The 26,495-nt window shown below is 45.8% G+C and overlaps 2 protein-coding genes across 4 annotated transcripts in view; one reads left to right on the forward strand and one right to left on the reverse strand.

Annotated features, from left to right (window-relative positions):
* Positions 1-12,705, forward strand: part of RHOQ (ras homolog family member Q) — a 37,807-nt gene extending 25,102 nt beyond the window's left edge. The window contains exons 3-5 of one of the 2 annotated variants that reach the window (XM_035111177.3): positions 120-284; positions 4,839-4,934; positions 8,377-12,705. In XM_035111177.3, coding sequence (XP_034967068.1) covers positions 120-284; positions 4,839-4,934; positions 8,377-8,532 — 417 coding nt within the window. In that variant the 3' untranslated portion in view covers positions 8,533-12,705. The remainder of the gene's footprint in view (positions 1-119; positions 285-4,838; positions 4,935-8,376) is intronic. The other variant, XM_035111178.3, reaches the window with a different exon arrangement.
* Positions 8,712-26,495, reverse strand: part of PIGF (phosphatidylinositol glycan anchor biosynthesis class F) — a 31,782-nt gene continuing 13,998 nt past the window's right edge. For both annotated transcript variants that reach the window (XM_035111176.3, XM_035111175.3), the window contains exons 5-6: positions 22,363-22,471; positions 8,712-9,083 (exon numbers count right to left, since the gene is read on the reverse strand). In XM_035111176.3, coding sequence (XP_034967067.1) covers positions 8,970-9,083; positions 22,363-22,471 — 223 coding nt within the window. In that variant the 3' untranslated portion in view covers positions 8,712-8,969. The remainder of the gene's footprint in view (positions 9,084-22,362; positions 22,472-26,495) is intronic.

Consider the following 26,495-nt stretch of genomic DNA (forward strand, 5'->3'; position numbering starts at 1 on the left):
AGTGCCTTGAGCTGCTTGGAGGAAACATGTAAAATTTTGTGTGTTTAGTTTATTGAGGCCCAAACATAAGGTACTGTTGGAGAAATGGCAAATTTCTAAAAACATCCTTCTGTCATCAGGAAGACTATGATCGCCTGAGGCCGCTGTCGTACCCCATGACTGACGTCTTCCTCATCTGCTTCTCGGTGGTGAATCCAGCTTCCTTTCAGAATGTGAAGGAGGAGTGGGTGCCGGAATTGAAGGAATATGCGCCGAATGTGCCCTATTTGTTAGTCGGAACCCAGGTAAGGTCTGGATGTTTTGTGTTTTATGTAAACGAATGCAGAAAAACGCCCCCATCCTGTTCTACTATACTCAGCCCAAACCCCTCTCTCTTGAATCTTTTCCAGACCAGGGCCCACATTCCCTTGGGGGCAACCTTTCAAGGGCCGCATGCCAGTGTGATGGGCAGGGCCAGAGGCAAACGTGGGGCAGAGCACTGATTGTGACTGTTGCCTTTGTACATAAGACTCGCTTCTGCACACACTGAACCAGCCCCCCATCTCCATTGTCCATCCAGGCAAACCAGAGCATTACCAGAGTTTGCAGGCATGTTCCAGCCAGGCAAAAACACTCAAGAAGAGGGCAAAGCAGGGCTGGTAACAGGTTTAGCTTGGGAGAGTGTTTGGTCCAGGGTGGTGGTTCCCACACTTCCCTAGGCTGAACTGACACCCCTAGGCTCGTGCCAGAAGGCCCTTTCCCTTCTCCACTGCTTCTCCGTCAGCCTGGCTCACATTCCCTCCTCCGCCATGTTTCTTCATAGCATCCCTTCTCCTCCGCAGTTCAGCTGTGGCTCAGCGGTAGAGCAATCTGCTTTGAGTGCATGTCTTGCCAAATGTCTTGCAAGGTGCTTCTTTTAAAATGAGATTCAGAAGTAATACAAAACACAAGTGAGTGAGAAGATGAAAGATTTTATTCTAAACATACCAAGCAGGCACTTCAATCTGCCACTTGGAAGCCCTCAAGAAGCGGCGAAGTGCCTCTCCCAGGTAGCCTCAGTTTGCACGGCCCTGCGGCTGATCAGTCCGTGCACGAGCTTCTCAAAAACTCTGCCCACAACCATCCGGTTTATAGATGGCTAGCCTGTGTGGCTTGCCTGACTGGCTACATGCAGATCATTCATTAGCCACCCCCTCCTAATGCCTCATTTTCTCAAAACAATGTCCAACATCAAAGAAGGTACCTAGCACTATCACTTCCTCCCAGCTGATCATTCATGCCATCAAAGAACTTAACAAGAGACAGGGAGGGGGAAGGAACAGGCAGGTAACCATGTCAGATCACTAACTCCATAAAAAGATAAAGATAAAGGGACCCCTGACCATTAGGTCCAGTCGTGACCGACTCTGGGGTTGCGCGCTCATCTCGCATTATTGGCCGAGGGAGCCGGCGTATAGCTTCCAGGTCATGTGGCCAGCATGACAAAGCCGCTTCTGGAAAACCAGAGCAGCACATGGAAACACCGTTTACCTTCCCGCTATAGCGGTTCCTCTTTATCTACTTGCATTTTGATGTGCTTTCAAACTGCTAGGTTGGCAGGAGCTGGGACCAAGCAACAGGAGCTCACCCCGTCACAGGGATTCGAACCGCCGACCTTCTGATCGGCAAGCCCTAGGCTCAGTGGTTTAGCCCACAGCGCCACCTGGGTCCCTCACTAACTCCATAGTTCAAGTTTATTACAGCCATAGGCCCATATCTACGTAACAATACAGCATTCATCATACAACTAACAAAACAATTTGATGATGAATTTAAAGCAGCAAACAAATTGTTGTTGTTGTTTAGTCGTTTAGTCGTGTCCGACTCTTCGTGACCCCATGGACCATAGCACGCCAGGCACTCCTGTCTTGCACTGCCTCCCGCAGTTTGGTCAAACTCATGTTCGTAGCTTCGAGAACACTGTCCAACCATCTTGTCCTCTGTCGTCCCCTTCTCCTAGTGCCCTCAATCTTTCCCAACATCAGGGTCTTTTCCAAGGATTCTTCTCTTCTCATGAGGTGGCCAAAGTATTGGAGCCTCAGCTTCACGATCTGTCCTTCCAGGGAGCACTCAGGGCTGATTTCCTTAAGAATGGATAGGTTTGATCTTCTTGCAGTCCATGGGACTCTCAAGAGTCTCTCAAGAGCATGGGACTCTCAAGAGTCTCTCAAGAGCAAACAAATTAAAATTGAGATTAAAATTAATTCAATTAAAACAACCAAATTCAATAAAATCCAAATCATCCAAACCATAATTCACCATAAAGGGCGACAGAAATCTGGACCGGGCAGCTAAATGTAGTGGGCAATGAAAAACTATATGATGCAAGGATTCTATAGAGCTTTTGTCACAGGAAAAGCATTGAATCTGGCCTTTATGAAGGCACATCTATGCACCGCGACATTTAAGGTGGTCAAGTATGATGGAAATTTCAGATGTGGTGTTAAGCCAGTATTTATCGGCGAGCAGGTGCCACTGCCCGTTATAATATTATATTGGAGATCAATCTCCTCTAACTTTTGGATAACAACTCTCTTGGCTGAGGCTAGATCTAATTTTAGTAGTTCGGATGGAGAGACTAACGTGAAATACAATTTATCTTCCGGATAGGTTGCCCATACAGTGCAGAAGGTCCTGGGTTCAATCCTGGGCATCTCCAGGTAGGACCCAGAGAGATCCTCATCTGAAATCTTGGGGAGCAGTTGCTAGGCAACGTGGACAGTTCTGAGCTGGCTGGACCAATGGTCTGACTCAGTAGAAAGGCGGATTCCTTTGTTCCAGCCTGGCTCCTCCCACCTCCTGGCTCAAGCCACTCCCCCTTTGACCCAGCCCCTTTGTTCCATTTCATTCCTTGATTTCACTTAATTAGCCGCTTGTCGCCCAAAGGTCTCCAAGCAACTTATAGCATGTGTGTGCGCGCACACACACACAAACCTATTACCATAGTTCATTGCTTCTGCCATGTATACGGACTTTCTTTGCTGTATATTGGTAGTCTGCAACAAATAGAGCAGGGAGTTATTCAAGAATAATCACATTTTAGAGGGGTGTGTGTATATATAAACAGAGATAGTCCTCTATTCCTTGTGTGAGTACACAACAGTGAAACCAGGGAATGGAGAAACAGCCCTGAGGAGGAATTCAAAATTGTGTTTCAAGCCATGCTCTTGATGAACGTCCTTTGTACATGAGACCCTCCCACGCCCCCAACTAATCTTAAGACCGATGCCAAAATTTAGGATGAAAGCAAAGATCCGCATCTTTGATGTGCTCTGCGTATTGAACACTGGGTGATAAAAGCAGCAGTTGTGGGATGCAGGCGGGTGACTCAGGCAAGGCTCTGTATCACATCCTGCGAGAGATGGAAATAAGATCCTCGTGGTCATCGGCCAATCTTTGTTGTTGCTGGGGGAGGGGGGAAATCCAAGCCTCTTGTGTGAGGTGGACAGAATAAGTTCTGGGCTGCTGGCCTATCAGACGGAAGGAAGACCTGCCTTTGGGGGGAGGGGAGAGATCTATCTTCTTCTGAGACACTTTGCATTTACAATATATATACAGTGGAACCTCGGTTTATGAACAACTCGGTTTATGAATTTTCGGTTTATGAACACCGCGGACCCATCTGGAACGGATTAATTCATTTTCCATTACTTTCAATGGGAAAGTTCGCTTCAGTTTATGAACGCTTCAGTTTATGAACAGACTTCCGGAACCAATTACACCCATGCTTCAGTTTATGAACGCTTCAGTTTAAGTACTCCGCAGACCCATCTGGAACGGATTAATCCACTTTCCATTACTTTCAATGGGAAAGTTCGCTTCAGTTTATGAACGCTTCAGTGTATGAACAGACTTCCGGAACCAATTGTGTTCATAAACCGAGGTACCACTGTACTTGAGTGGTCGCTGCAGCACTGCATGTTCCAGCCCTTACAAAGTTCTTTTCGGCAGAGGATTGGAAAAAGAAACTGAATTGCAGGTCTTACTGTTTTTATTATTTTCCGTGTTGAAAAGGGAAGTGTGAAACTGCTTTTAGAGTCAGGATGGAATGACACAATAGGATGGAAAATGCACGTTTCCAAAATATGTTTTCTTAATAGTAGCAATGCAGGGAAGAAATGGCTAAGGGCCCTACCTCTAGGTGTTTTCCTTCCTTATTTCTGAACTTGGAGCTGGCTGGGATCTCTTTCACACACACACACACACACACACACACACACACGTGTATAAACACACACACACAGCCAAGGAGTTAACCCCCCACTTCTCCTCCCACCAATTCTGCCATCTGAATGCATAGGGTTCCCAGGTATTGTCCCATCAAAGAGATGTTTAGATCCAGACCTTCTTAGGTGTCTTCACTCTGCAGCAGACCCTGTCCTGAGCTTAGGAAACCCTTATGTTTTCATATGTGTTGGAAGCTGCCCAGAGTGGCTGGGGCAACCCAGCCAGATGGGTGGGATGTAAAAATATCACTATTATTATTATTACTACAACTTCTAGTTCCACCTGCAAAAAGGTATGTTCTCCACCCGTTTCCACTCAGTACATAGCATAGCTGTCGCAACGAAGAGAAAACCCTGATTTGCTCTCAGATCTTGCCAATTGAACTCTCAGAATATGGGTTGGATCCAACCTTAAGTTAGTTGCACTTCGGACACCTAGAAATTAATGCGAAGTTAGTAATGACTGACTCAAAGTTCCATTAGTTTCCCTGGGATTCAATCCTATGTGCCTGGTTTTTGTTTGTTTTGTTTTTAAATATCTGAAGTGGATTCTGAAGTGAACGCAAGAAAGTGTGCGCATTTATTTCCTAACAGATTGATCTCCGTGATGACCCCAAAACTTTAGCGAGGCTGAATGACATGAAGGAGAAACCAATTTGTATGGAGCAGGGACAGAAATTGGCAAAAGAGGTAAGCTGGCCATTTAGAGATTTGGAGGCATCTGGCCCGGAGCTTCCTCCTCTGTTGTGTGCTGGATTCTCCCCTTCCCTCTTCTCTTCACCCTTTCTCTCTCACATATATATATATATATATATATAAGGTAAAGGGACCCCTGACCATTAGGTCCAGTCGTGACCGACTCTGGGGTTGCGCGCTCATCTCGCATTATTGGCCGAGGGAGCCGGCGTATAGCTTCCAGGTCATGTGGCCAGCATGACAAAGCCGCTTCTGGAGAACCAGAGCAGCACATGGAAACGCCGTTTACCTTCCCGCTGTAGCGGTTCCTATTTATCTACTTGCATTTTGACGTGCTTTCGAACTGCTAGGTGGGCAGGAGCTGGGACCAAGCAACGGGAGCTCACCCCGTCATAGGGATTCGAACCGCCAACCTTCTGATCAGCAAGCCCTAGGCTCAGTGGTTTAACCACAGCGCCACCTGGGTCCCTATATATATATATATATAATCAGTCATATATCAGTCTTTAACATTTATTTTATTATTGCTGTTGCATCCAAAAGGATCTGCAAGGTGGCTTAACATCGATGTAAAAACAACACGTATAAAAGCATAAGGAAACAGCAACACCGTCAGCAGCAAAACAGAGCTGAATAAGGACATGAAGACAACTTGTTTTCTGTTTTCCCCAAATGCCCTCCAAACTGACACGGCTCTCTTAACCCCATTTGTGAGGGAGGCTGGCAGCCCTCATTTAGGAAGTGCCATCACTGAGAAGGCCCTGTACAGTCATGCCTCGGTTTAAGTACGCTTCGGTTTGAGTACTTTCAGTTTAAGTACTCTGCGGACCTGTCTGGAACGGATTAATCCACTTTCCATTACTTTCAGTGGGAAAGTTCGCTTCAGGTTAAGTACGCTTCAGGTTAAGTACAGACTTCCAGAACCAATTACTCATACTTTGGGTTAAGTACACTTCAGGTTGAGTACTCCGTGAAGCCGTCAATGGGAAAGTTCGCTTCAGGTTAAGTACAGACTTCCGGAACCAATTGTGTACAGTACCACTGTAGTTCTGCAAATGCAATGTGCATACCCAGATAGCATTAGATGACAGCATTGGTCAATACTGATAACACTTGGAATTTGCATTTTACTTTGAGATGGGGTACAGAAACAAACCTCTCAGCGCAATGCCATAGGGGAATGTCATACAGTAGCCTTATCCAAAGCCCTTGCAGATAGTTGTCCTTTGCCAGTCGAGTGACAGATAGATAGATGCCCTGTCAACCAATTATTTCCATTTGTCATGTGGCAATGATTGAAAAACTAGGAAAATTATTGTGCCTGTTTTTTGTTTTGTTTTTTAAAAAAAGTTGCCTTGTTTCTGAAACAATTTTAAAAATTGCATCTGAGAATGGGAGGTGAGTTCCTGACAGCACAGGCACCAGCCAATCAGCGCTGTAGCATGTCAGTTTCTGCTGTAAGCTTTCTGTTTTTGCAGAGCCTGATCCTGGAGAGCAAATGGTTTGGGCATGAAAATGCAGAGAGTGCATTTTCATGATGACCCCAGTGCTCAACTTCATTCTGGATGGAGCGTGAATTCTCAAATCAACAAAAATGTCAAATGGTGCGATTCCTTTTTTCAGACTTATTTAGTGGAAAACCTTTTTGCAGAAAACAGCAGTGACCGGAGGTTGCCGTATTTGGTGCATACGGGGATAGCTGAATTAGTGAGCACAGCATAATATTAGCTGTTAATGAAGCCGGTTTGCTCATGAATAAAACATAGCCTTAATATTCCTGATGAGGGTGGCCCATTTAATACTTTTCTAATAATTAGAAAACAACTCTTCACAACGGAAAGCAATAAAACACATTAACGAAGCGAGCCACTGAGACTTAAAATGTTTAGCCTTACCTTTAGGGCATTCCAAAATGAATATTACTTAAAATATTGGTCAAGGTGATGCCGGGTTACCACGGCTACTTTTGTCTATCGGCTTATTTTTGCTGGAGAGTTTAATCTCTACAAAATTGCCTCTGTGATTTCTTTTGCCTGCTCTGCCTTCCTAAAATGCTTCAAGATCACATTGCCACCATAAAACACACTAAGAGAAACATCACTGCGTGGGTCTTACAGTCCTAAGGTCCCATCCCAGGGGACAGGGGAAGTCCCTCTCTGAGCATGGAGAAGATCTGAGTGGAAGAGCTGCTGTGAAAAACACCATGGCCCTTGTCCTAAATAATAATAATAATAATAATAATAATAATAATAATAATAATAATAACCCACTGATCTGACTGACTCTAGACGGCTTCCAGCAAATACAGAACTATAATAAAATACCAAAACATTGAAAACCTCTCTCTACAGGGCTGCCTTCAGATGTCTTCTAAAAGTTGTATACAGTGGTACCTTGGTTCTCGAACTTAATCCGTTCCCAGAGTCCATTCGACTCCCAAAACGGTTTGAAAACCAAGGCGCGGCTTCTGATTGGCTGCAGGAGCTTCCTGCGCTCAAGCGGAAGCCGCGTTGGACGGTCGGCTTCCGAAAAACGTTCGCAAACCAGAACACTTACTTCCGGGTTTGCGGCGTCCGGGAGCCGATTTGTTCGACAACTAAGCCGTTCAGGAACCAAGGTACAGTAGTTACTTATCTCTTTGACATCTGACGGGAGGGTGTTCCACAGGGCGGGCGCCACTACCGAGAAGGCCCTCTGCCTGTTTCCCTGTAACCTCAGTTCTCACCGTGAGGGAATTGCCAGAAGACCCTCAGAGCTGGAGCTCAGCGTCCAGGCTGAATGATGGGGGTGGAGACGCTCCTTCAGGTATACAAGGCTGAGGCTACTTACATCAGAGCTCCAATGTTGATAGAGACCAATTGGAGGCATGCCGGCGGTTGAATTAGGGGTGTGGGGAAGTGTATCAGAACATGATCCAAACCCTTCCCAGGCCCCCCTGGCACACTGACAAACCGGGGGGGGGGGGACTATGCCAACCGTGGAGCTTTCCAATGGGAGGGAAATTGTTGAAGAGGGAGAAAAATCCCAGAAAATGACGAAGGGGCGTTATAAGTGCTGCTCTGCCCTTTTTCCTGTTTTGTCCATGCAAGTCCAGCAGGGTGTTGGATGTGGCGATCTGGCCTCCTTTTGTTTCCTCCCCCTCCTCCTGCCCCCTTTAGGAGTTCAGCCTTAATGTGTTTTCTTCAGAAACTGCACCTAATGAAAAGGATTCTAAATCTGTCACCAAAAGACAAAGCGAAGGAGTAACCTCTTTTCCTGGAGGGTAAAAACAGTAGGATGTTTTTCACAGGGCAAAGACAAAACAAACCTTGATGTGTTCCATAAAAACGAAGGCGCCCACAAGCTGGCAAATGGAGTTGGGTTTTTTTTGGGGGGGGGGGAGGTATGTGTCTTTGCGTGCCTGTGCAGCTATTAAAGACATTTGTTTTCTTGACAGATAGGAGCCTACTGCTACGTGGAGTGCTCGGCTTTAACCCAGAAAGGACTGAAGACGGTTTTCGATGAAGCTATCATAGCCATTTTAACTCCAAAGAAACACACGGTGAAAAAAAGAATAGGCTCGAGGTGCATTAATTGCTGCCTGATCACGTGAGACCCGCCGGGGCGATGGCCGCACATGCTGTGAAATATCCAATACCGTGCAAACATACACTTAAAACAACAACAACAACAACGCTCTATCCACAGATCCGAGATCAATTGGGAAGTTGATTGGGCAAAATCCAGAATGTGTGGGAGGGGAATCCCAACTCAGTGAAGGAGCAAGCAGCATCTGTTACAAACACTTTATTCAGGCTGGAAGGAAAAGTACAATCTCTCAGGGGTAACATAATTTAGGACAAGTGACAGACGTATCATCATGTTGCCACAGCAAGCAAAACGTGCTGTGAGGAGGAGGAGGAGGAGGAGGAAGGCCTGACGATGCCCCAAAAGTGTTTCAATTGCCTTCTGCTTTGACTGTGGTCTTCGCGCAGTCACGACGCCAGGAATCAGCACAGCAACAAAAAACGCCTTCTCTCTTTGCGCCAGCTACCTGCTTTTGTACGTAAGCTGCTTCCTGTTCCAGTATATCCACAAAGGTGCAATAAGGAGACCGGCCACGTAGCCAAAGGTCGCTCCGAGCGAACAGGAAATGGGCCACACCTGAAGGGAAAGAATTGCCACGTGGAGAGAGGAGAGAAAGGAAGAGGTCAGACCCTCGACGTACTTTTAGGAGCACAAGTTTCCCGTGCAATCGAACAACGAAACCAAAATGCGGTACAGGATCCATTGCAGAGCTTGACCTGCTTTCTCAGAGAATGCCAAAAGTGTTAGCGGTTCATCACGCATCTATTACGTGAACACTAAATGTTGTACAGTTTTTAAACATGTGTGCATTAAAATGTAACTAGGCTTTCTGGCTATTGCAGATGATGACACTTGATAATTCCCAGAACTAACATGGAACATTTTAACCCACCAGTTTTGGGGGCTGGGCTGCTGATGTGCTCCTGCTTTGCTATTATTATTATTATTATTATTATTATTATTATTATTATTATTATTTCTGTAATAGTGGATTGTTAATATAGCCTGTACTGCTTCCTTTCTGCTCCCCCCCCTCCAAAGTCATGGCATATTTTCATTGCTGAAAAGCTGTGACAAAGCGTTTAGCCACAAAGCACAATTTGAACGAAGCATTACCAAGGAAGACCATAGACCAGGAGTAGACTTAAAGTAGATTGGGATCTACTGGCAGACCTCTGGGTGGCTTCCAGTAGATCACCAAGGATTTCTGACTCCCAATTGTTTAACAAGGGCAACAACTCTGCAGCCAAATTAGGTTGCTGAAGGGTATGGGGAAAAGCCTAGGAATGGATAACTGTGAAAGGGCTGTGAGATAAGTTCTGGCCTTGAAATAAATTCGTAAGCTGAGATAGAGCCCTTAATTCTTTGTTCACCTCTATTTCTGAGCTACGCTTCTTCACTTGGTGCTTGCTGGTGGACACCTGGGGATTCTAGAAGTAGAGGGAGAGGGGAAAGACCCCAAAGTAGATCTGCAAGCTTGAATTAACACCATCTCTGCCATACACCACAAGGAAAGCAAGATTCGGTTGAGGACAAATTGTCATGCTCTGCTTGAGAGGTTGCTAAAAGTTGGGGGAGGAAGTCTCTGCAAAACCGGCCTCTGCCTCCCTGCCAGGAAGACCATTGTCTTCCCGGCATCTTTGGGGTTTGCTAACTCCCCCCTCCCCCCTGCACCCCACAAGTGCTTTTCTCGATTGAAAAGGCTGCAAGCACCTGAAAGTTGGTGAATGGGGCCCAACAAAGTTATTCAGGTTTTGAAAACAAAATAGGAACTGTCTGATTAATCAGACAAGGTTCCATTCTAATCCCAGCATCCTAACTAGTGGCCAAGAAGATGCCACTAGTTAGAAATTGACAAACTGCACTACAAAGTAGTCCTAGTTTTTACTCACAAGTAGCTACTGTCCTGTGATGTTACAAGTCACAGCAGTCAGCATTTTAGATGAGGGATTCCCTCCGGTGTGAGAGGAGAGAGGCCCCCTTCTAATATTTTACCTGCTGCTTCAGTTTTTATAATGCCTTACATAAAAATTAGATTAACATAAAAGCCAGCTAGTTGCCAAGTTAAATAGTGAGGTTTTTAAAATAAAATAAAAAACATCTTTAAAAATGGATGCATTTCAAGTGAAGCCATGGCTGACTTAAGTCCCACATTCTACGTATCAACTAACTCTGAACCCAACCCAAAGTAAATAAAATAGATAAATGTATGTGCAAATGTTTAAGAACCCCAAAGTGGTTGGCGTAAACTAACCCTGCTCAAAATTTGACTTCTTAAAGGATCAAACTAATCAAAGATTTAAATATCTGCACAGATATAGAGGAGCAAAACTGGAAAAAAAATAGGCTCATTGAAATGTCCCCATGCATTTAAACTCTTTGTAGCTCCTAGCAAAAAGGCTCTTCACCTGTGATTGCAAACTAGTGACACACTACTTGGTTGTGTCACCACAGCAGTCTTCCACAACCATGAAAACTACAAACTTTCTACTTCTAAAGTCTCCCGAGATCATGACATCTCTGCCAGGGAACCAAATTTGCACTCGCACACTGCAAAAGTGTGGAATACAAATAATCCCGGGTGCGAGACTGATGTATTCCCTGACCAAGCAAGCATCAAAGGAACAATTGTATGCAGTAGTGAACAGTGTCCCCCCAACCTTGCAGTTATTATGCCGGGGCAGTCATCGCTGTAGATTAAAACATAATGGCATCGTTGTGTGCGCTGATGGCGAACTGATGCCAAATGCTGATACTGTCCCAGTGGTTCAACAGTGGCCAACATTTGTTCTATGATGCTGAAGCCCTATGCAAATATTCTAAACAAGCGCACTGTCTTGGCTCCCTGCCCTGACAGTCAGGTGCTTGGAGTCACATTCAATTCAGGGCCGTTGCATGAAGAGCCCAGTGGGCATCACTCTGATCTGCACGACTCGTGCTCCTCACAAGTGTGTCTGCGCATACAGCGACCACACAGAAAGCATCTTCATGTGCCGGGCTCTACTGTGTGTTAGTATCAAGCAATGCCTAAGCAGATACCCCAGGAATGGGACACAGGGCGAGGCTATCCCAATCCATGCATAGGGACGGCGTTCGAATGAACATTTAAGAACTCTGGAGTGGTGGGAAAGTGGTGCCTTGCAAGGGAATGCTGCAAGCACCAACATACAGGCAGCTAGCTGGGCAATGAGCAATTATTCTAAGTAATAGGTTAGAAAATGTTCTTGCTGCCAATGATTCATTCTGACCTTGACTTGAATATTCCGGCAAAACAGAAAGCTGATTTTCAGCAGTGAGCGAAAGAAGTAAATAACAGACTCCCCCACTTTTGAAACCTGATTGCCTCCATCACAACATAAAAGGCCAACTTCTATTAACTTAAAAGCCGCAACTTGTTGAGAGGCGAGGGAGCAAAATATTGTGCTGCAGTCCAGGTTCTGCCGTTTTATTGCGCACTCTGGGTACAGACCATCCTCACTGTGCATTCTGTTTTTCTGAGATGAGTATATGCTACATTTCATTCATCTTTACAACAGGCACGATTTGTTCTCCTCGCTTTTTCCGTTCTCCCATCTCCTGGACAGCAAACAAAGTGCAACCCAGGCATGTGAGAAAATGGGCTTTCGTTCTCTAGCTTTTCGCTTCTGTCCCAAGCTTGCATTGCACAAACTCCAGGATGGAAGTATTTGAGGTGAGGAGGCAGAGGAAAGAGCTGGTGGCTTCCACTTCTGCATTTTTTCTTCTGCTAGCCATTAATATTTTCCTTGCGACATGTTAATAAAACTTTTATTTTTGCTACCCGGAATTGACGGCAATGCGGTCTTCCTGCACTTAAGCATCACATTCCTCGGCTTGCGTGTTTAGTATAATGGAGCATTATTTGGAGGTCTTTAGGAGTGTAGCGAAGATGACAGCAATCATCTTTTCATGAGGTGCCTTAGGTACTCTTTATTGACCTTGCTTCCGTTTTTCTAGCCCTGGTTTCAGAAAAAGCTCATGGGTTATCTCACAATTGCTTTTCAAACCAAAGATGTGTTTGCTCCCATGCGTTAACAATGGTGCCGCATATTTTTTTGCAAGAGACTTCTACGTAAGCCAAATGCATATTCAACGCTAGTATGTTGTGTTCTGTGGCGTAACAAAGGCTGTAACTCCACTGGACATTTTCATTCAAAATAAAACTTAATTTAATCAGGAATTGACTAATCGTGATTAGGATAATCGGGGCACTGATATGCTGGTTTTTATGAAATATTGAGTTATCTTCCAGTGCCATTTATCGGGCAATGGTCAAGGTGGGGGGAGACTGTATATTTGAACCTAACCATGTGTCCTTCTTTTAATATGAGCGCTGGTTTGGTGCATTCGTAGTTATCATCACTCCTATCTGTCCACCAGGAAAGGCCAGGACAAACAGAACAGCTTTGATCTCATAAGCACAACTCAGAGGGCAGATTAAGGCCATGGGCTCATACATTACCTCTCCACCATCTGCTATCTATGCTTAAGGGATAGATGTTGGCACATTGGCTAAGGCTGGTCTAGTCCCCTGCTTGACTAGGATTCGTAACCCACTTGGCTAAGTTTGTTTAATGCTCAATTAGGCAAGGAAAGGGAATTTGCTGAAGGAAGAAGAGGCAGCAGTTTTTAGATCCTGCAGCCTTCTCTTGGTCGTGACTTAATAGATGGAATCCTGTACCTGTGCATTAGTCCAAAGAGCTTAGCGATACACTGGAACAGCTGTCGCCAATCCAGTGCCCTCTAGAAGTTTTTGGCCTACAACTCCCAGCAGCCCCAGCAAGCACGAACTGGCTGAGGCTGCTGGGAGTTGTAGGCCAAAGCCTCTTGAGGCCACCAGAATGGTGAAGACTGCAGCAGAAGACTAGCAATGTGTAGGATGGTTTTCGGAAAATTGGAGTCTATATGGCTTCTCTTTTATGAATCAATTGTCTTGGGGCATACTTGCTATTTCATCTGTGTGCGCTTCAAAACAAAAACTGGAGCTGCCAAGTGCTACCGCGGTGATTTCTAGAGGGTATAGCTTTTTTTCTTTTTTGCCCCTCTTGCTGGAAAAAGTGCTTTCCGAACCAGAAAAATAAAAATAACTCCCCCATCTTTTCATATGCTACAGTCATCATTTTTACATTCACCCACATCTCGCTCAGTTATAAATGCCAGAGGCATTGTAATAGGAACAGAGCCGGGTCTTTGGGCGATAAGCTTAGGAATGTTCTTTGACAAACCAGTTCCAAAAACAAAACAAAACAAAAAGTGGCATAGCTTGTTCAGTAAATAAACCTTGGCATAAACTACCGCTTTCTTTTGTTTTGCACTATTTTGAGCAGGGGGTGATGGGATGGCCAGGAGCCACAGACCTACACAAATTCTGTGTGCATGCCCAACATGGATTTGAAGCAGGATTTCCCATACGAGCTTCAGAGGTGGCATAGGGAGAAGACAATTAAATGATAAAACTACCGTAAATATATTTAAACCCAGTTGGGGCACAAACATGGGTTTGCCTATAAGTAGCTTTTCGGATCCCGGGCACCAGCTAAGTGGTACCATTAGAAATTTTCTCAGGATTGCTCTGTCCGTTTCAATTATCACAAACTATGCCTATAACATTCACCCATGAATCCCAAACTTTGGCTCCATTCCTCTCTCTGGCTACAGCCACCCCGTACATTCAAAACATGCTTATACCCTTTAAACAATCACAGCACCCCGCTCCCAAAAAATATTGGGATATGTAGTTTGTTAAAGCTGCTGGGAATTGTAGCTCTACAAGAGGCTCTCCTAACAACTCTCAGCACCTTTAACAACCCATACAGTGGTGCCTCGCTTGACGAATTTAATTCGTTCCACGAGTCAATTCGTAGAATGAAAAATTTGTCTAGCGAATCCCATAGGAATGCATTGAATTATTTTATTTTATTTTTTGCCCATAGGAGCGCATTAATTGAATTTCAATGCATTCCTATGGGAAACCGCAATTCGCTAGACAAATTTTTCACAAAACAAATTCGTCTTGTGAGGCACCCTCCGCTTGAAAAATCTCTTTGTTAAGCGAAAAATTCGTCTTACAGGGCATTCGTCTAGCGAGGCACCACTGTAGTTCCCAGGATTCTTTGGGGGAAGCCATGACTGTTAAAGTGCTTTAAAGTGTATGATGTGGTTGGGACTGCAGTCTCATCCATGCTCATACACGGATTCCCTGTGGTGTGTTGAGCACATATGAGTATCAGAACCACAGGAAGTTTTCCGACCAATTGTGCCACCACTGCTTAGGTGGGAAAACCCCACACATCTGGCCCCATCCGTATCAGGTTGCGAGATTGACCCATGCTCCCTGCTACAGGAGACTCTTCTTCTTTACCACCAAGCAACGTTAAACCAGAAAAGCTTACATGGACCGGTATACAACCATGAGCTATCACTGTTTTTTAAAGATTCAGGTAGATAGCTGTGTTGGTCTGACGCAGTGGAAATAAATTTTTAATAATAATAATAATAATAATAATAATAATAATATTTTATTATTTATACCCCGGCCATCTGGCTGGGTTTCCCAAGCCACTCTGGGTGGCTTACAACATATCTAAAAACGTAATAAAAACATCAATCCTTTAAAACTTCCCTAAACATTAAAAACTTCCCTATACAGGGCTGCCTTCAGATGTCTTCTAAAAGTCAGATAATTGTTTATCTCTTTGACATCTGATGGAAGCAGCGGACACCGCTACCAAGAAGGCCCTCTGCCTGGTTCACTGTAACTTCACTTCCCACAGCGAGGGAACCAGCAGAAGACCCTCAGAGGAGGACCTCAGTGTCCGGGCTGAGCGATGGGGGTGGAGACGCTCCTTCAGGTATACTGGGCTGAGGCTGTTTAGGGCTTTAAAGGTCAGCACCAACACTTTGAATTGTGCTTGGAAATGTACTGAGAGCTAGTGAAGATCCTTTACAACTGGTGTTATATGGTCAGTCACCAGTCTAGCTGCCGCATTCTGGATTAATTGCAGTTTCCGAGTCACCTCCAAAGGTAGCCCCACGTATAGCGCATTGCAGTAGTCCAAGTGGGAGATAACTAGAGCATGCACCACTCTGGTGAGACAGTCCATGGGCAGGTAGGGTTTCAGCCTGCGTACCAGATGGAGCTGGTAGACAGCTGCCCTGGACAGAGAATTGACCTGCACCTCCATGGACAGCTGAGAGTCCAAAATGACTCCCAGGCTGTGCACCTGGTCCTTCAGAGACACAGTTATCCCATTCAGGACCAGGGAGTCCCCCACACCCACTCGCCCCCCGGTCCCCCAAGAACAGTACTTCTGTCTTGTCATGATTCAACCTAAATCTGTAAGCCGCCATCCATCTGCCAACCGCCTCCAGACACTCACACAGGGCCTTCACTGGTTCTGAATTAAATGAGAGGTAGAGCTGGGACGCGGGTGGCGCTGTGGGTTAAACCACAGAGCCTAGGGCTTGCCGATCAGAAGGTTGGCAGTTCAAATCCCCGCGATGGGGTGAGCTCCCATTGCTCCTGCCAACCTAGCAGTTCGAAAGCACGTCAAAGTGCAAGTAGATAAATAGGTACCACTACAGCGGGAAGGTAAACGGCGTTTCTGTGTGCTTCTCTGGTTCGCCAGAAGCAGCTTTGTCATGCTGGCCACATGACCTGGAAGCTGTACGCTGGCTCCCTCGGCCAATAACGCGAGATGAGCGCCGCAACCCCAGAGTCGGTCACGACTGGACCAAATGGTCAGGGGTCCCTTTACCTTTACTAGAGCTGGGTATCATCTGCATACTGTTGGATACCCAGTCCAAACCTCCCGATTATCTCTCCCAGCGGCTTCATATAGTCATTAAAAAGCATAGGGGAGAGGATGGAACCCTGAGGCGCCCCACAAGTGAGAGCCATGGGGTCTGAACACTCATCCCCCCCCACCACCACTTTCTGGACACAGCCCAGGAGGAAGGAGCGGAGCCTCTGTATAACAGTGCCCCAAGCTCCCAGTCCCTATAGATGGTCCAGAAGGATGTCATGGTCAATGGTATCAAAGGCCGCTGAGAGATCCATCAGAACTAGGAAAGAGCTTTCACCTTTGTCCCTAGCTCGCCAGAGATCATCGACCAGCGCGACCAAGGCAGTTTCAGTCACATGAGGAGGCCTGAATCCCGATTGGAAGGAATTCAAATGGTCTGCATCCTCCAGGCATGCCTGGAGTTGTTCAGCAACCACTTGCTCAATCACCTTGCCCAAGAATGGAAGATTTGAGACTGGGTGATAGTTGGCCATATTGGCTGGGTCCATTCACCACCCCACAGAGCCCAGCCCTTCCCGGCTCGTTTTTAATATCCAGGGTGGGCAAGGATCAAGGAAACAGGTGGTTGGTTTCACTCGTCCAAGCAGCAAATACGAATCACAGAAGCATAGAATTGTAGAAGGAACCTCAAGGGTCATCTAGTCCAACCCCCTGCAATGCAGGAATCCCAGCTAAAGAATCCCTGACAGAGGGCCACCTCTTTTTAGTGTGTTTAATAGTGGTTTCCGTTCACATGCATCTTGTAGGTTTAAAAAACTAGCCTTTGGCCATGGATTTCTGGGCGGTGCAATGTATGTATTTTGTACTCAATTTGTTTGTGAGCAAAAAAATTGCATTTGAGGCAGCTCTGAAACGAAAGCCTTAGAAAGTCTGTGAAATAAGAGTTGATGTAGCACAGTGGCTAAAAGTCTGGGGCTCAGATCTTGCATCTGCCATGAACTTGCTAAGTAGCCTCAAGCAAACTATTCTCTGTCAACCACAGCTGCCTTCATTACAGGAGGAAAAGAGTTTACCAAGAAAGTAATTTTAGGGGCGGGGGGGGGGGGCGGAATGCCACTGATGATGTAGATAGGTTTTGGTTTTGAGTTGTAATCACGGGCCTTACAGAAATTTCATATAGTTAAAAGAGCAACGTCTTTTTAAAAGACCGCAAACATTATTTCAGGAGATAAAGGAGGGATTCGAGACAGCAATCTATTTTTGGAAAACACATTAAGTGATACTTAGCATGACACATATTTATGAGGCCTAACTATTTCTATTTTCACCCCATTTAATTTTATTCCCACTTTAATTTCATAGCTCATATTGTGTTATAAATACTCCCCTCTGCAGGAACCAAATTTTGCTGAAGGCAGCAGTTTCTATGTCCACGTTTGAGGAAACAGGCTGTTTTGTGCAGATTTGTGGGCGCGGGGAAGTTACCTGACTAACACAAATCTTTCTTTGTTTCATGAAATTTACTGCTTGGTTGCAAGAAAGGAAAAGAAAAAAAAATCCTCAAAAGTGTTGAGGAAAACCCCCCAAGCAAATCACTAAAGGGGGAAGTGAAAAGTAAGGGTGGATTCAACTCACCAGTCACATCAGTGGGAGTCTTGCATAAGGACTTCTGTTTGTCCAATGGGGCTTTTGCACCTCCCCCTGAAATTGGGGTGTTGGTGGGAGACACACACACACACCCAGAACAGTGTGCGGGGGGGGGGGAGTAGAGGGGGGATCATTCCACCTGGCAAGTTGCAATGCTTGCAGAGATGGAATGGTGAGGATAATGTGAGATTTCAGTAGCCTTTCAGGCAAACTCTTTTATTGCCCCCCACTTTTTTTTTTAATTAAAGGTTTTATTGGTTTACAAAGATATGTGCAATGTCTCTCATATCATTTTTACAAATCAGTTTCATTTGTTGAGACTTTGGAAAGAAAAGGGGAAGAGAGGTACAGTGGTACCTCTACTTACGAATAACTCTACTTTACGAATGTTTCTACTTACGAATGGAGCTCCGTCCGCCATCTTGGATGCGGGTTAGATAGGATTTTTTCTACTTACGAATTTTTAGATAGGGTTGCTTCTACTTACGAATTTTTTCTCCCAATGCATTCCTGTGGGATTCGACTTACAATTTTTTTCAACTTACAAATGTGTGTTCGGAACGCATTAAATTCGTAAGTAGAGGTACCACTGTAGATGGGGGGAGGGTGGGGTCGGGAGACGATGTTTCTATTTTGCTTAGTATGTGTGGGGGATTTTGTCAGCGTCGCTTGTGTAGGTTCTCTGCTGTTCGCTTGTGTTCCTTTGGTGGTGAGAGATGTTGGGGTTGGCCTAGGATATGGTTGTTCATTTGTGGGTTGGCTGTGGTGGTCTTTGTTTCGTGTGTGAGTGGGGGTGGGTGGGTGTTTTGGATCAGGTTAGCCATATTGATTTGTATGCTGTTGGTGGATTTTTGTCATTGTCTTGCTGGGCTGTGTATGTGACAAAGGGGAACCATACCGGGGTGAAGCCGTCTTCTTCTATTTGTCCCCGTGTCAGTTTCAACTTATTGGTTAATGTTTCTAGTAAGGCTGTTTCCCATACTGTTTGGTACCATTGGTCCGTGCTTACTTCTCACAGGTCTCTCCAGTGTCTGGTTATGGTGTTTCTGGTTGCTGAGAGTAGGTGGGTTATGAGTTCTTTGTGATGCAGGTGGGCATTATTGTCTTGGAAGATGTTTAGCAAGGCCAATTCTGGGGTTATTTCTAATGTTTGCTGGGTTATTTTACATATTTCTCTTATGGTTGTTGTCCAGAATAGTTGGATTTTGGGGCACTCCCACCACATGTGGAAATATGTGCCTGTTGAGGTGCACCCTCTCCAGCATTTTGGTGAAGTTCCTGGGCGTATTAGCGCTAGTTTTCTTGGTGTTAGGTACCACCTGTAGATGATTTTCAGAGTGAGTGCTTTCCTTTTTGCTGATATGGATTTAAAGAGGGGTTTAGACCGCATTCTGGTCCATTGAGTGGGGTTAATCTCATAGCCTATGTCGTCTTCCCATTGTCTTTTGATTGTGTCTAGGGGATTTGTGGGATTTTGGAGTAGTATTTTATATATTGCAGATACCATCCCTTTGCTGTGTCCCTTTGTCGTTAGGAGGAGTCTGACATCAACTGTTGGGAAGGAAGCATTTCAAAAATGAAGCTGGACAAGCATCTTTGTGAGATCCTTTTGACTGGGATGGGTGGCCAAGGGCCAAGGGCCACATTACCGTAGCAGAAAGCAAATGACATTTTGCAAGGAAGAAGAACAGAGAACAGCAGTGAGCTACCACAGTTAATTTCTAACGTCCCATCTCTTGGAATGGTCTCCCCAGAGAGGACCGCCTGGTGCCCTCTTTGCCATTGTATTGAGCAAAACCCCTGGGGGCGTGTTGCAGAGGGAAACAATGCATGAATCCATTCAAACCTAAACCTTTTCCTGTAACCGGAACATGAAGTGCCACAAGTTCACAAGGAAGCCCTCCAGACCTATGTTATTTGGGCACAGAATGACAACACTTGTTGTGTTTCGCACTGCTTACATCTCAAATCAAGCCATTTAGGGGCATCTCCAAATGTCCTCACTCTTCTCTCTTGATTCACAGGCAACATATTTTTGGGAAGCCTCAGATCTCCCAAGAAGGCAAACTTCCGCTTTCTTTTGAGTTCTGAAAGTCCATCATTGATACAAGTATGTCTTTTCCTAATAAAATATTTCCGCTCCAGTGGCTCCCCATCTATTGCATCGCCCTGGTCTAGCACAATATCAAGATGAATGCCCATTTACAAGCTGCTTTTGCATCGTAAAAAAGAAGAAGACATTCTTTCTATTTCCCCTGTAAAAGAGGATAATAAAGAAAACAAAGCAATAACTCTCAAAGGGGGAGCCGTGTTGGGTCTGCTGAAGCAAAACCAGCAGAGAGTGATGTGGCGCCTTCAAGACTAAGAAATGCTATTATGGAATATGATTTTGTGGACAGAGCCCACTTCACAACTGCACATGGGGAAGAAACCAGAATTGGTTTTGGTAGTGATGAATATGGGGCGATTAAACATGTTGGGAGCCAGCGCAGCCCCTTCCAAAAGCTTGGGTGGGGTGGGGTAGAGAGAACTGGTCTTATAGGAAAATGTAAGTGCCATGCAATTTCCTAAAACAGCAAAGAGTTTTGCAGGACCTCAAAGACTAACCTATTTATTGAGACATAATCTTTCATGGAATAAACCCCACTTTGTCAGGTACACACAGTGGTCTTAAACCAACGACTTCAAGTTACGAGAAAGGGAGATTCCGACTAAACACCAGGAAAAACTTTCTGACAGTAAGAGCTGTTTGTGACAGTGGAACCGTCTCCCTCGGGAGGTTGTGGACTTCTTCCTTGGAGGCTTTTAATCAGAGGTTGGGTAGCCATCTGCCATGGATGCTTTAGTTGAGATCCCTGCATTGCAAGGGGTTGGACTAGATGGCCCTTGGGGTCCCTTCCAACTCTACAATTCTGCCCAAAGGATTATGCCACCAAACTGCTAAGCCTTTCAAGTGCCGCAAGACTCCTAAGAGCCCTTCTGGATCAGACCAAAGGCCAATTGAGTTCAGTGATGAACCACATGCTTGCGGGAAGCCTGCGAGCAGGACCAGGGTGCAAGAACACTTTCTCCACTTGCGACTGTCAGCAGCTGGTATTTGGAGACGTAGGGAGGAGGATGAACGCAGCCATCGCAATTGTCCTTGCTCCAATGGACTAACAGGACTAGCTCTCTGGAGACTATTTCCGAGATCCCTAAGGGAGTCTCCCATCTACTTCTCTTTGAAGCTGTCCATCAGCAGTGGAAAAGCTTCTCATAGTTCAGCCCCAACGCTGTGCAGACTGTGCCACCCGATTGCCACCCCTTCTGCTTGCAGACCAGGCTTAGTGTCCATTCCAGGTCCTGCTTCCTGCCCATCAGCTGATTCCCAATTTGCTTTGTATTTAGATGCACACGGCCCCATCCTAGTAAGGGTGAAGAGTGTTGGGGTGTAGAATTAGACCTGGGCCTCTTTAAAAGACTTGAAAGCAGTAACCCAATCCTTCTCTACTAGCTACTGTGGAATTTTCTAAAGATACTTGTGTGTGCCCTTTACACTTGGAAGGGTGGGTGGGTGGGTGTGTCTGCACATTTTTGTTTGCACACTGTATTTGTGTATTCATAGAAAGGGAGAAATTAGAATCAGCTCAGGTTTATTTTAAAGTCTGTGTTAATGCCACTAAGAGATCTAAGTTGCAATATGGCTAGGAGAAATTACTTCCCTGTGGTTGGAGTTGGGAGAACAGGTTCATCCATTTTCGCAGACTATTCCCCCTAAATCTAAACTGCTTTAGATTGGTTTTAAAGTCAGAAAGCTCTTGAACTGACCTGCAGGGGTTATGCAACTCTGGAAATGGCATCAATTGCCAGTAGCCACTCAGCCAGCTGCATTTACAGCTTTCCTGCAAGCATCACATTTTCCTCACCAGCAGCAAAGCTTGCCAGGGCTCTGCTTTTTCAAAAACTGCAAAGTATTTTTTTCGGGCACAGGGCTTGGCCACACCACACACATATGCAGAAGATCAATTTGGCGCCAATAGCCCGCTCCAGATGCATCTTGTTAAGTGCTTTTAATGGGAGGAAGCTGCAGCAGTGCAGGCCACGTTCTCAGCTGGCAGAAAAAGCACGTGTCTCTTCCCCCCCCCCCCCCGGAGACATCAAGGGAGCAGCGCTGAGAGGCGACGTGGACTGAACTCCAACAATGACATTCCTGGACCATTAACAAAGCAACCTGGGGGATAAGTCTATCAATGGCCATTTTTCCAAAATAGGTAAATCTCCAGGTTCAGGGACAGAATACACCAGGGGCCTGAGGAATAGCAACAGGGGAGGCTGCCACCTTCATGCCCTGCTTCCAAGTTTCTCAAAGGGGTACGGCCGCTCTTGGAAACGGCACAGAAGACTTAAGAGGAACCTTGGTCTGATCGGCCAACGTTCATTCACATATATAAGATGAAGAAACCAACCTGCCACGGCCGATCCCAATCCAGTGGAATAGGAAATGCTCCAAGCCACGCCCCCACCACACTGCACATCGCGGTAATCTGTAGACTGCTATCCCAGATGGACATTGCCCTGGGGGAGAAATGAAAAAAAAAGCTCAGTAACTTTGGGGGGGGGGAATGCATGCATTAGCCTGGGGAAGAGGAAACTGAGAGAAGATATGAGAGCCATCTTCAAACATCTAAAGGCCTGTTGCTGGTTTCTTCTGCTCCGGAGGGTAGGACCCAAACCAACGTCGTCATGTTGAGATTCCTGCATTGCAAGGGGTTGGGCTAGATGACCCATGGGGTCCCTTCCAACTCTTCAATCCTATGATTCGCAGCACTGGACCTGTCTAACCAAGGCTGCAATTCCAAACATAGGATCGCAGAATTGTAGAGATGGAAGGGGTCCCATGGGTCATCTAGTCCAGTGGTCAGCAGCCTTTTTCAGCTGTCCACCATCCCTCAGACCATGTGGACTATATTTGGGGGGGGGGAGTGAACGAATGCCTATGCCCCACAAACACCCCAGAGATACATTTTAAATAAAAGGACACATTCTACTCATGTAGAAACATGCTGATTCCCGGACTGTCCGCAGGGCGGATTGAGAAGGCGGTTGGGCCGGATCTGGCTCCCAGGCCTTAGGTTGCCTACCCCTGATGTAGTCCAACCCCCCGCTATGCAGGAATCTGTTTGCCCAACGTGGGGCGCGAACATATGACCCAGAGATAAAGAGTCTTATGCTGTACCAGCTGAGCTATCAGAGCGTGCTATCCTAGTACATGTTTACTAGGAAGCAGGTGCCACCAGCTAAGTGCAATGCACAGGGTCAAGCTGCAAAACTGCAGGTGTACGTACTAAAAAATAATAATAACAGATGCAATCGATTTACACACTACCAGTGGTCCCTCTCATATGTCAAGCCATGGGGTTTAAAGTGAATTCCTTTTAAAGCCAGAGATCATCTGGAACCTACATAACTTAAGAATACTGTGTCTTCCTGATTATAAAAGTAACAACAGTAGAACTTCTTAAAGGATCCTTTGCCCAAGGGGGGGAATCATTTAGTGATTATCTTCTCAGCAGTGCTCTCAACACTGGATTTCACTCTCTTTCTCAAGGCCCATCAGGCTGCATCTTCACTGCGTTAAAAGCAGCTTATGAAAACACTGCCATTTTGACAGGCATTTGGAACATATGCTTTGCCTACAATTTTACTTGGTTAATGTTAATTTATATAGCTACTGAGGGTTGTAACTGCAACATTGCTAATACCTACAGAGATCAGTGGCTTTAATATTACCACTGAAGTTCTTTGTTTAAATATCTGATGTTTAATTTCTGCTTAAAATAGTTTGTATGCAATTGTACCTCGGCTCCCGAACGCCTTGGGAGTCGAACGTTCCAGCTCCCGAACGATCAAAAACCGGAATTGAGTATTCCAGTTTTCAAACATTATTTTGGAAGCTGAACGTCCGATGGGGCTTCCATGGCTTCCGATTGGCTGCAGGAGCTGCCTGCAGCCAATCAGAAGCTGCATTTTGGTTTCCGAATGTTTTAGAACTCGAATGTACTTCTGGTACGGATTCCATTCGACTTCCAAGGTATGGCTCTACTGTACTGTATATGCCTAATGTTAAGCATACCCTCCAACATTCCTCCGATGAAAACAGGGACGTCCAATTCCATAATAAAAAGTAATTTTATTATTTATACGCCACCCATCAGACTGGGTTGCCCCAGTCGCTCTGAACAGCTTCCAACACATATAAAAACATAATAAAACATTTTTAAAACTTCCTATAGGAAGGGCTGCCTTCGGATGTTTTCTAAAGGTTGCATAGTTACTGATCTCCTTGGCTCAGGGGGTCACATAATTCCATACCCTCCAACATTTCCCTGATGAAAATAGGGAAGTCCTAAGGAAAACTGGGATATTCTGGAATCAAATCAGAAACCGGGACGGCTTCTGTAAATCTGCAACTGTCCCTGGAAAACAGGGACGCTTGAAGGGTCTGTTGTACGCTTTGAGACCCAGGTGGTGAAAAGCGGGATATAGGTTTTTAAAATACATAAATATTGGCTGAGCACATTTGCCTCTGCCTCACCTGCAAACCAGTACAGAAAGCTCATCAGGTGGTTAGAGTCCAGAAAGCCCCACAGCTGAAACAGCCCAGGGGCAACTCTGCATCGTGGGATGTGGGCTAAGCAAACTGCAGATCAAAGCAAAGGGGGCAAAGCCTCACCCCTTTCAGCAAAGTAATAATAAAATTTCACCAGCATTGGTACCCTTCTGGGACTCCGTGTGGCACCAGGGGCTTTTCCGAACCCTCGCGATTCACTGTTCACATGCTGCCATTCCTCCCACTGTGCAAGCTTTTTAATTAAGTTCAGCGGGGTATCAAAGGCTCCTGGCTTAGGAATTCTGGAAATCTAATTCAAATGGTTGACATTTAATTAGATGTAAATCAAGATCCTTGCATTGTTGAAGCCCAAGTCCTGATAGAGACTTATGCGCAAGAACCACAAGGGACTGCCACTTCCTGGAGCTAGACCCAGATGTCTATCCACACTGATGTCTGATGAGATTTACGTTTACTTACATCGGGAATTGGATTTTACTTAAAATTGGTTTGGTTTCTTTCCACCTCCACTGAGAAAATAGCTGCTTACGTAACCACAGGATTGGGAGGGGGGGATGAGAGAAAGTTTGCAAGTTGTCAGCTATCTAGACAACTGAGAAAGGTGCATAGTGTCTCGTGCAATGGCATCCCATTCTAAACTGACAGCCTCTTTGCTTGACAGCAGGAACCTGTGACCATCCACATGTTGGCGGACTCCACCTCCCATCAGGCTCAGCCAGCAGAGCCAATGGGAGTTAAGAGTCCAACAACAGCCACAGGTTTCTCCATCCCTGCCTAACATATGGAAATGCAACGCACTCTTCTATCCTTGCACCCTGAAGCCAGATCATTTGCAAAAATGGACCAGCACACACACACACCCCCGGAAACATCCTGACGATTATCTTCAATCAGTTGGCTCTTTTGCACGTTGCACATTGAAGTGTGGACGGTGGGAACCCATGAAACAGCTTTCTCTGTCGCGGCCCTCAAGCCATCGAACTGCGTGCCCCCGTTTGGACCCCTCCCTGCTGGTTAAAAACTTTTGGGTTCTGGCTGGCCTATGGTTTCTGCAGTTCTTCATCATTCCCCCCCCCCAGCTCCCTCACTTCCTGTCATGGATTTGCTTGGATGCAGAGGAATGGTGGGAGGCACCAGCCGGGGGAACCCCCCCCCCCAAGGGAACCCCCAGGGAAAGATGCCTCGGAGCCAGGAGACTGGTGGTGGGATGACCGTGAGTGGCCAGAGGGAGAGGAGGAGCGGACTGGGAGGAGGAGGTGTCGGAAGCAGAAAAGGGAACAGGGTTTGGTGAGCAGGAAGAGACGGTGGCAGAGGGCAGTTCAGACTCTGAGGCAGAAGAGGAGGAGGGCCAGAAGACAGAGAGACCGGTTGCTGAAAAAGCCATGAAGTCTCCCCCTGCTGCTGCGACCAGTTCCCTTCTTTCCTGGTCTCCTAGAACACGCAGAGAAATGAAGAGGGCAGAGCAGAGGGCAGTTGTGTGCAGGCGCAGTTTGCGATTGCTTGGGAAAGACCCTGGAGAGGAGGAGTCTTAGGAAGTAGTGGGAAGATGGGGAACTTCAGTCCTCGCAACTGCCTTGTTGGAGCAAGACCTACTGGGAAGAGTTGATGGGATCACTAGGCCTGCACTGTTTTGGTTCCTGGAATAAAGAGTTAATTTGTTTTTCTTTACCAAAAAAAAGTAGCACCTTAGAGACCAACTAAGTTTTTCTTTGATTGCTGACCGACACTTGACTGCAGCTCCAGAGGTTTTATTTACTGCTCCTGTCCATTTTGGTATAATATTGTTTTCAATCATGTTTTTTTAAAAATAATAATAATAATATAGCTGTTTCCAACTATGGGCATTTTGCAAGAAAGGGGAAGGAAATGACATTTTATTTTTAAGCACATAACTCACAGATGAGTGCACATGTGTATGCATACAGAAATGTAACATAGGGAATGAGCTCCACTTTAGACAGCCAATGT

This window comes from Zootoca vivipara, chromosome 3, assembly GCF_965207765.1.
Source record: "Zootoca vivipara chromosome 3, rZooViv2.hap1.1, whole genome shotgun sequence".
NCBI classification, from domain to species: Eukaryota; Metazoa; Chordata; class Lepidosauria; order Squamata; family Lacertidae; genus Zootoca; species Zootoca vivipara.